Consider the following 11,249-nt stretch of genomic DNA (forward strand, 5'->3'; position numbering starts at 1 on the left):
AAAATATAAAAAACGTACAATAAACTGGTTGCATAAGTGTGCACACCCTTAAACTAATACTTTGTTGAAGCACCTTTTGATTTAATTACAGTATTCATTCATTCTTTGGTAGCAGTCTATCAGCATGGTACATCTTGACTTAGCAATATTTGCCCACTCTCCCTTGAAAAAGTGCTCCAAATCTGTCAGATTGCGAGGGCATCTCTTGTGCACAGCCCTCTTCAGGTCACCCCACAGATTTTCTGTTGGATTTAGGTCTGGGCTCTGGCTGGGCCATTCCAAAACTTTAATTTTCTTCTGGTGAAGCCATTCTTTTGTTGATTTGGATGTATGCTTGGGGTCATTGTCATGTCAAAAGGTGAAATTCCTCTTCATCTTCAGCTTTCTAGCCGACACCTGAAGGTTTTGGGCCAAAAGTGACTGGTATTTGGAGCTGTTCATAATTCCCTCCACCTTGACTAAAGCCCCAGTTCCAGCTGAAGAAAAGCAACCCCAAAACATGATACTGCCACCACCATGCTTCACTGTGAGGATGGTGTTCTTTTGGTGATGCAAAGTGTTGTTTTTGCACCAAACGTACCTTTTGGAATTGTACCAGAAAGTTCAGCCTTGGTCTCATCAGACTACAGCACATTTTCCCACATGCTTTTGGGAGACTTGATGTATTGTTTTGGAAATTTTATCCGGGCCTGGATGTTTTTCTGTGCAAGAAAAGGCTTCCATCTTGCAATCCTACCCCATAGCCCAGACATATGGATAATATGGGAGATTGTTGTCACATGTAGTACATAACCAGTACTTGCCAGAAATTCCTGCAGCTCCTTCAGTGTTGCTGTAGGTCTCTTGGCAGCCTCCCTGATCAGCTTTCATTTTGTCTCATCAGTTTTGGAGGGATGTCCAGTTCTTTGCAATGTCACTGTTGTCCCATATTTTCTCCACTTTTTGATGACTGTCTTCACTGTGTTCCATGGTATATCCAATGCTGTGGAAATGTTTTTGCACCCTTCTCCTGACTGATGCATTTCAACAATGAGTTCTTTTGATGCTTTGTAAGCTCTCTGTGAACCATTCCTTTTGCTGCAGCAGGCAATGAGTAAATGTCAGGAAAATCCTACTAGGACAGCTGAACTTTATTTGGGGTTAATCAGAGTCTCTTTAATTGATGGCAGGTGTGTACCAAGAAGACTGAATGTTGTAATTAAATCAAAATGTGATTCAACAAAGTATTAGTTTAAGGGTGTGCACACTTTTGCAACCAGCTTATTGTACGTTTTTTACTTTTTATATTTTTCCCCTAACAGATTTGTTTGTTTTTCAATTGAATTGTACAGGTTATAGGTCACATTAAAGGTGGGAAAAGTTTTGAAATGACTTATTGTGGTCTCGAGTTTTTATATCACAAAAACCTGGCATTTTAACAGGGGTGTGTAAACTTTTTATATCCACACCCTGAACATACACCAGCTTGGTTAACAACAGGAAAAACAATGCTCCTACTTAAGCGTGAACCTGCAAGTTATCCTAAAAACTATAGAGCAATAATGTGCCTTTCGACCACGTATAAACTATACACTGAAATTGACGCTGACAGAGTTTATAGTCATTTAGAAAAAACTCAATCATGGGAATAGAACAAAAGAGTAGTAAAAGAAAGTCATATGGGACAAAAGATCATTTGTTAAAGTCATAATGAAGAACTGTAAGAAGGGGAATACTCTAAAGTATGGCATAGACAGACTACAAGAAAGCATTTGACATTATTCCACATTCATGGATAAGAGTGTTTAAAAATGTACAAGATACACCCTACACTGATTGATTACATTATATCGACCTTGAAACAGTGGCAAACCACTTCGCAGTTAAGCCATGATAAAGGACAAATTATTATTCCAGGGATAAAAAAATCAAAGGGGGATATTCCCGAGTGACTCTGTCACTGCTGCTCTTTTGTCGGAACTGAAAGCACAACTGCAAGTGGTCAAAACTTTTTCAGAAGATAGAAGACTGTCATTTGGTCTTGATAAATGTGCAAAAGCAACCTTTAAAGCAGGAAAGCTGCAGTACCAAGAAAACATCAGTTTGGGACAAAAATGTGATATGAAAGAACTTGAGGAAGAGGGACTGTATAAATATTTGGGAACTGATGAAGGATCAACAATAAAACATGAAAAATGTGAATAAAACTTGGGAATATTTTAGAAGACTAAAATTAATACTGAAAACAGCATTGACATTTAGGAACAAAGTCCAAGCTTTAAACCAATTTGCTCTTCCTGTCCTAACTTACAAGTTTTGATGATTGACTGGCCCCAATAGGTGTTGGATAGATTGGCAGGAAAACAAGAAATGTTTCATACTCATCAAACGATTTATAAAAATCAGTGCATACCAAGATTATATACTCCCTGTTCTGAAGGAGGTATGGGCCTCCTCTAAATTTATTACATGTATAGGTCTGCAATGGTGGGACTGCATACACATCTGCTGACCTCACTAGACCCAAATATACTGAAAGTTTTGAAACATGTGGAGAGTAAGTCTAAGATGACTTCCCTGCTTAGTTTAGCAGAAGCATATGGGTGTCAAGTGGGAATGGAAATCAAACCAGAAGTAGATAAATATCAGGCAGCTATGCCAAAAATCAAAATAAAGAATGTAAGTTGAAGGATCATATAAGAAGGCAAGAAATGTGGAAAATGCATAAATATATTTGCAAGTATAAAAAACTCTTGTAACAACCTTATGTTGATCAGGATTGATCACGGGAATGGTTAAGGAGAGGTGAATTTAAACCAAAAGATGAAAGGTGGTTATTGATGGCACAAGATAGTGGTTTACAAAAGTCCAATGAACATGTGGGAAAAACAGACAAATGTCCAGTTTTCTAAACAGAACTGGAAACAGTCACATATCTTGTTGCTGGTTGTGATATACTAATAACAGAAGGACTGCATACTGAAAGGCATAAATAATCCTGTCTGCACAACAGGATTACCCAGTTTTCAGGCTGCTTCAGATTCACATTCCATTCTGCATTGTTTCTTCAATGAATCTGGACCTTTGCTGTTGTGATTAAAATTTTGGTCATCACACAAGTCTTGAGAATCTTTGATCCAGAGCAACGTTTTAGATTATTCCTCCTGAGCCTGAAGTGACAGTTTTCTGCTGGTAACAGAGATGATTTCACTTCTGAGAAGTCTTCAAATATATTTGGTTGTCACACAAGTCTTGAGAATCTTTGGTCCTGAACGACATTTTAGATGATTCTCCTAAGGCTGAAGTGACTGTTTTCTGGTGGCAATGGAGATGATTTCACTTCTGAGAAGTCTTCAAACACTTACTGAAAACTGATTTATAGACATGCCATAAGACTGCTACACCATATTTGAAATTTCTGCCATCTTCATTTGTAGGCGTCTGCTTTTAATAATCCCTCTTTTAGGATATGTTCTAAAAATTTGTCCTTTCCTGGGCTTTTAAGGCTTTGAGGTAGACAGAGATCTAAGCTTGAGTTGTCTGAATATTTAGATGTGCTAGCACTCCCACTAGAGATTCTGCCATATTTTCTTCCCAGTTATGAGTTCCTCATTATGTCCACTTTGGAAGGTCTTTGAACGACTGCAAGCTAAACCACACTGAATGGAACTTAAGCACCCAGTTCCATTGAGGCAGTGTTTTGGACCAATAACCATTGGCTACTTCTGCTCTGATCCTGTTTATGTGGCAATACCAGAGAATATTGCATCACCTCCAACATTTCCCTATACAAAAATACAAAATGTCTGAATCTTTGCGACCAAAGGATATAGGCAACATCTCTCCATACATTATTGTCCATAGGTACACTCGTCCTAGTACTGTTGTCAGCAGCAGGAAAAAAGCAGTGAGGCATCAACTCCAGCATGCCTGAAGCAGAACGTAAAGTCCTACTTTTCACTGATGTTGATGACCATGTGGAAGCTACACACAACTGGTCAAGGCGATGTGTGATATAGCCGCTATACAGGCCAGAGCTGCTATGCTCTTGGCTGGAACCATCTATAGCTGCATGTCTTACTCCCTACACCAGCTCCACTTTCTTTGGCAAGCAGGTTTAAGAGGCCTTGACTGACCTTAAAGAGGGAGGTCAAGGGCTAACCTTTCTTTATGCTTTACAAGGCTAAACAGGTAGTAGTCACTTAATGAATCTTTTTGTAGATGCCAGGATAGTTTTCAGATACATTGTTGTTGTTCTTTGACAGGTCCCTCACATTTAGGAAGACTCCTCTTCCTAAGTCTCAACCTCCACAGCCTCATTGATGCCTCCATTCTCTGTCTTCTTATGATCTAGAGTGGTTGAATTACCTTTCATACATAGGCGTTGGGAATCCATCATCCTGAATATCTGGACCACGCACTTGCTAAGAATGGGCTTGTCCCAAGAGTTCATTTCTTGTCTCTCAAATGTATAACTGCCTTTCCCATCTTTTTCTCACTCACTTTTCAGCTGTGGGAGGAGCTTTGTGGTTTTATACAAAAAATGTGCTATTAAACTAGTGCTTTCTTTGATTGGTGGAGGATTCTACCTCGTTTCTTAGCTCACAAGAAAATGGGCAAACTTCATCCAAGAATGGATGTACAGGGTGCCATTGGTTCAGACCAGGCATTCTTGTTGCAGAAAAGAGGGTGATTCAGAGCAGTATACATATTAACATGCTTATTTATTTTTTTATTTTATTGTAATTTTTCTTTATTGGGTTTGTTTGAATAGGTTGTCTAAAAATCCTTTTCAGGTGGAGGCCCAGTGAGAAAAGCTCCAACATATATCCCACACATTTTAAAACAGACATTAAGTAATATATATTGGCAATTATACATTCATTTGCTAATTATATTACATTCATATGAAGTAAAGGCAGCTGTTATAACTGTTACATTATCTTCTCATTATTATCCTTATAGCAAATAGACAATTCACAAGAGCTTGTACTTTGGTTTGATACCTTCACCTTGTGTTTTCATTTAGTGCTTCATCCCATTGTCTGCTTATCATTGAAGGTGAGTAATTTGTCTTCCCATAAAGGACAAATTGCTTATTACAGTCTCCTTAAGAGCTGTCCTTGTAGTCTAAAACATGGCTTTGCTTTTTTTTTTCATTCTCTAGGGATAAAGGTGTTTAAGTTGTTTTCACAAAAGCACTATCAGAATTATTGTTGAACACATTCATTCACGTTTCAGCTTTTTGTCCGGCTACAGAATAGGAGAGAAGGAGACCTTCACTTCCTGGGGATGCATCTCCAGCTCAAGGTCTACTTGAAGTTAGTGTTAAGAGTCTAGGAAGACTGAAGTTTTTTCTTTTACTTCACCCTGGGGAAAGAAGACCTGGTAGTTGCCAGGCAAGCCTTTTGGAAAAGGACTGACAGTTGCATTACCTTTTGCCACTATCCGGTGAACCATTCATTGGAAAATGCTGTTGTCAAAGGCCACTCCACTGGGGGTGTTGCTGGTTTCAGTGTTCGTTTCAGAAAAGTTTCCATTGCAGACATTTCTACTTGGTCACTGGTTCAACCTTCACCAAGTGTTATTCTTGGGCAGCTACCTTTGCTGCCAGAATTTCTTTGGTACCTTGTTATTTTAGAGCCTTTTGTGCTTTCACCTCTTGGCTGTCGTCCTCCTCCTACCACCCTGGGAACCTTTATTGCTTGGGATTCTTTCCAGTCATGGACCCAGTGTTAAGTATAACATACAGCTTTACTATGTCAGCTGACTTGCATGGAGAGACCCTTTTTGATAGGTCATAAATATGCTGTCTATATCCCCCTTTCTCTAGAGTGTTTTTTCATTCAGGGGCTGCTGTTGGAGTTTATTCTAAGTTGGGCAGGTATACATCTTTCTCTAGCTGTATAGGGTCCTGAGCTTTATTTTAATTTTTTTCCTTTATTTTCAGTATACATGTTCAGTTATTAGGGGCTAGGAGCAGTCTTCTCCTGCAGCAAACATTGTCAAGGAGTGTATACATCCACCCTCACCCCGGATGGATAAAAGTGGATGCAGTGCCAGAATTGGGGAGAAGTGAAATGAAAGGCATTCTCTACCATAGACCCATCGAGGAAGACCTCCTTTGTAGGTCAACTGATGCTGTAATAATATGTTATTTATGCAAGGTGACAAGTGTAGCAATGTATCCTCCATTGCTGTCTTTCTGTGTCCCAACATTCCCTGTGTTTGCTTTATTTTTCTTGGAGATTTCAACCCTTATCAAGTTCTCCTTGGATGATTCTTATCAGAGCTTTTTCAAGGTGTAGTCAGGAAGAACTGAGGAGATAAAAGAAATGCTCTTTACTTTTATACTACACAATACACATTCAAGGCAGTATCGTTGCTAAAGCCTAGGTCAGGGCTGAAAAAGTTCTGCAAACCAGCCCATTTATACCATTCACAAATGATAAATAAGTGAAATAAAAATGCCCTTTTGTTGTCGAAGTGTAGAGAAGGCCACTATTAGAATTCCCTCATAGTGGTTTTGTGTGTGTGTGTGTGTGTGTGTGTGTGTGTGTGTGTGTGTGTGTGTGTGTGTGTGTGTGTGTGTGTGTGTGTGTGTGCAGGGGAATGGTCATAGTAGTAGGATCTGCTGACTCTTAATGTCTCATAGCGTTGTTGCACTAGATGCCCTATGTAATTACTTTGTGCATGCTGTTACTACAAGACTAAATCCTATGTGCATCTTAAACACCAGGTATTCTGTACTACTCTTCTTCTATACAGGGCTTTTGTTTTCTTTTACTTTCAGAGGTTGACAGTTTTCCTCACAGAACCTTAAATCCTTCTCTGATTCTTCTTAGCCTAGCTCAGTTTTGGCTTATAGTGATAAGTTGTTGTGGAGATGCATTTTTTTCTTAAACTGAGTCAATGTCATGTCTACGGAACTTGTATTCTGTAGTGGAGGGTGGTTGGGGGAAATGGTTTCTTAACATGATTTGCTTTGAAAGGTTTGTAACAAAATAATATGCCAAGGACATGTTAGTATTTTGGTGTCTATCTAATGAAGTTATACCTTAAGTAACACAATGTATTACTTCCATGATCCATGGAGTTTGGCGAGGGGGCAGAGTGAAACAAGAGGAAGTGTTAAAGTTGCAGATACTGTGGGAAAATGTAATCATATTAGCTCAGAAATAGCAAGGATTTATATGTAAGTTATACTGTAACAGTGCATCTATTATCTTTTTGAAAACAAACAGGTATTGCAAAGTGTTTATAAGATGTTCTTGATCTGGTAGTTCAAGGCCCATGACCAGTGCAGTATGTAATGTGTGACAGTTTCAGGAATTAAGAGAATTGCCCATGGTATAGTAAGTTCAGAATGCAGCCCAGACCCTCCTATGTCGTACATTCTGAACATGATGTAAAGCAGTTTTTCTTAATGTATATCATCTTTACATATACTAAGTATTTTCAAATACGAAATATAATAATGTTACTTAACTCTTCATTGGATTATGTTTCCGTTTCAGTAATGAGCTGCATCTGGGACATGAGAAGATGCCTGCTTATAAAAGTTATATTGCGGTGGCCAAAGGAGAAGAGAGTCATAACATCAGAGCCCAGAAACATGATGAGAAGCTTTCTGTGGAGACGCAAGTTGCATGCCTTATAGATCAGGCTACCGATCCAAACATCTTAGGCAGAGTTTGGGAAGGTTGGGAGCCTTGGATGTAGACAGTGTCTCACTGTGCAACCCCATACAAAAGCCTTGGAAAACTGATGTGTTAGTCAAATATTAAAAAGATCTTCATACAGGAGTATGTTTTTTTTCTGTTAATATGGCTGTTGTAGACATGTACACTTCCTAATAGGTGCGATATGTCTGGGATGCCGTTTGGAAGTTCGTATGCCTTATCTATGTGGATATAGAGGATTTTGTTGAGCATTGTCCCTACCAGCACACACACACACACACACACACACAGAAGGGGTGTACAAATGGAAGGACCCCTGTCATTTGTGGTGCCTTTTGAAGCTTGGTCTTCAGTGTACTTTCCACTTCATTGTTTAGCTCCTGGACCTTTAACATAGGAGCAGATACATATGGTCATGCTTTTATATGGTTTTGAAAGTATGTATCCCTTCCACCTGACATGCACCTACCCAATGCTGTGAAGTCAGAGCAACCAGAGATTGCTTTGACTCATAGAAGCTGCATCACTCTGGATTGCACAAAAAAAAAAAACACTGACATCTGTTACAGCTTTTGTCTTTTAAATCTGTTAGCATACAGAAATTCAGACACACACACACACATACACACACACACACACTTGAAACCATCACCATGGCTTGGTCTAAAGCTTGTTATAACTTTAGCTTTCAGTGTCGTCACTTAGCTGGTTGCTTTTATTTGCTGAGGTAAGTTTTTTTTTAGAATTTAATTTCTGACTGAGAAAATATACAGCAAATGAGTCGGATATTTTGTTCATTGCACTCTATGTACATGAAGTGGTTTCTTAAAATGCATTCCTAAATGTATGCCAAATATAAATGAGTACCTGAATCAACTATATAAATGTAGAATGTAACGGAGTGCATCATTTGACTATAATAAATGTTTACTGCTGAAACTCCAACGCACTTTTCTTCCCTGTCACCTTTGCTTTAGAATGCCTTAATTTGATGTATTCTGTACCATTCTGCAACTCTGAGTCCCACCTGATCTTCCTTGTACTTGCGTGAAGGATTTCTTTGCAAACAAAGTATGATTGAAGGACCTTAAAATACCATCAGACTGGCACATAACTGTATTTTTATTCTGAATGTATAATTTGTGAACTAAATAAACATGTTTTTCTACAAATCAGTATTTGCATGGTGGTTGGTATATCACTCACGAAAGAGTACATCTTTCTGATATGCTGAAAAGAAGGCTTACTTCAAGGAGTTTTGGTGTTGTATATCATCTCTAGATTTAGCACTTATGCTATTGTACACCTCACTGAAAATGCTTTCTTCTTGGTATGGACATTGTAGAAATATATTTGCTACCCTTGAATCTGTCATGCTGTTAAAGTAAAACTTAGCAGAATCCCTTCACTTTCTCAGTTTCTTTCCATCCACTGATTTGTCCACATTCTGAGTACATTGTATTGATAGTGCATTTTTCTGTAGTTGAATATAAATGTATGCTTTCTTTACTAAATATGACCTGATTGGGATACAGCTACCAAGTGATAGAAAGATATTCTCGTTTCACATCTCTTATCTTGGCTAGACAGATGCTTCTGAGGCCTGACTCTGCTATAAATCTCTTCCTTCAGAGATATTTGAGACCTATATTACCTTAGGAAATTTAGCCATGATATAAAAAGATAACCATTTGAAATGTCAGGACCCAGCAGTGTGAGTCCGGAAATATGGAGACTGGATGAAAAAACGGACTTAAATATGGTTAAGTCTGACATCTCAGACTATTCCCTTTTTTCCTAGGTGTGGAAATCTCAAAGTTAGTGTGTGTGTGTATGTATGTATATATATATATATATATATATATATATATATATATATACACACACACACACACACACACACACACACACACAAGTTCAGGGGGGGGGCTTGCCCCTCCTTGCAAACAAAGAAGTTTAAAGAAGAAGAGCTGCATTAAAGATTCTCTCTCCAACTGTGTTTTTGATCCTTGTTTTTTGGCTTGCTGGCACTTGGCATTTCAACATGAAGCTGATTAAAATGTGCATTGTCTGTTGGGGGGATGTTATTAAATTTTCACTTAAGATATGAGCACAGACATATTAAGATGTAGGCGCACACATATTAACAGAAAAGAAGACAAACCATATAAACATTTTTCATTTTCATCCATTATCTTTATCCATGTTTTCATTCTCAATTATCATTCACTCCATCATTATATAAATTGCTCAATTCCTTCCTTCCCTTAAACATCACGCTTCTTCCTGAACATTATTCTGTGTGTATTGTTCCCACAAATTCCACTTATTTCTATGTAATGTACGCCTTCCCTTTCCTAAAGATTCTACTTCCATTTTTTTTTTACCTCCTTTAAAATATTCAGTACTTCAATTACAGTAGGTTTAAATTTTGATTACCATTTTCAAGTAATTGCTTTTTGGCATACAGTAGCATTAAATGTAGGCCTTACCGTCTCTCTGCAGTTCATATCCTGTGTGCCAGCTCAGGCAAACAACTTATTTTATTTGTTTTGAATTTGTTAACTCAGGTTTAGCTCTGATCTCATTGGAACAGGGTAAGATGTGGAAAAAGGAACACCTTATTGATCTATTGAACTTATCCTCTTCATACCCTACTTCGCTCTACATGGCTTGCTTTGACTGTACTTTTAAATGTTATTGTTTCAACATGCAAACTCAGATATCCACTCTGTATATGATGCATATATACATTGTGTTTGGTCAGTCACTCTTCATGTAATGTCATGAATCTATTGTCTTTATACCCTCAAGCCAACTCTGATATTCAATTTCTATATGATACATGTATATACTGCATTTTGTCTTTCACTTTGTATGTAATGTTGTGTAGTTATTATGTTTAACCCCAGATTGAGACTGAATAGTTCTACCTCCATCTTATTTCCTATTCACCTCTCTCACCCCCTACAACAAACACCAAACATTCTCATAAAGCACTTAACTGATCAATCATCTCATCAGCATGTATTACCCCCATAACTTCCACACCAACAAACCAGCACCACCAAATTCTCCAGTAATAACACCAAACCCACTCCTCAGCTTGCCCCTGTTAGGCTCTCTCTCCTATATTAACGTCTAAGACTCTGAAACATTTTTCTCTCTGCCTAAAACACCAAAGACCTGTCCTTCAAACTGACATCCATATTCTTTATATTCATTCTAAAGAGTAGCATTGAACCCAACATAGGTGCAACAACTCAATATCCACAACATCAGAACTACTGTGTTCCTAGTCTGGCCTGTGCCCTCCTTAATGCCCATAGCATCTGAAACAAACTAGACCACATAAGTGCTTTTATATCCCAGCACAACCCAGACATTCTAGCTGTCATATAGAATCCTGGGTTAAACAAGACTCTCCCAAACTTCCAACACTTTATAATCTCCTCAAGTATGTCAGTGATGCCAGACATGTTAAATGATTTGGTGGAGGCTCTCTGATTATATAGAAAAATAACCTAAACCCAAAAATCATTTCCCAGGGAAGCTCCTCCTGTGATTCCAGTCCTAACTGGATCCTCC

At 38.3% G+C, this 11,249-nt stretch overlaps 1 protein-coding gene across 1 annotated transcript in view; it reads left to right on the plus strand.

Moving 5' to 3' along the window:
• PRKDC (protein kinase, DNA-activated, catalytic subunit) overlaps positions 1-8,836 on the plus strand; it is a 4,917,417-nt gene extending 4,908,581 nt beyond the window's left edge. Inside the window, exon 81 of the mRNA XM_044065724.1 lies at positions 7,497-8,836. Coding sequence (XP_043921659.1) covers positions 7,497-7,701 — 205 coding nt within the window. The 3' untranslated portion in view covers positions 7,702-8,836. The remainder of the gene's footprint in view (positions 1-7,496) is intronic.
• Positions 8,837-11,249: the final 2,413 nt, after the last annotated feature.

The sequence above is a fragment of the Protopterus annectens genome, chromosome 3.part0 (genome assembly GCF_019279795.1).
Source record: "Protopterus annectens isolate FY-2018-M chromosome 3.part0, PAN1.0, whole genome shotgun sequence".
In the NCBI taxonomy this organism is placed as follows: Eukaryota; Metazoa; Chordata; order Ceratodontiformes; family Protopteridae; genus Protopterus; species Protopterus annectens.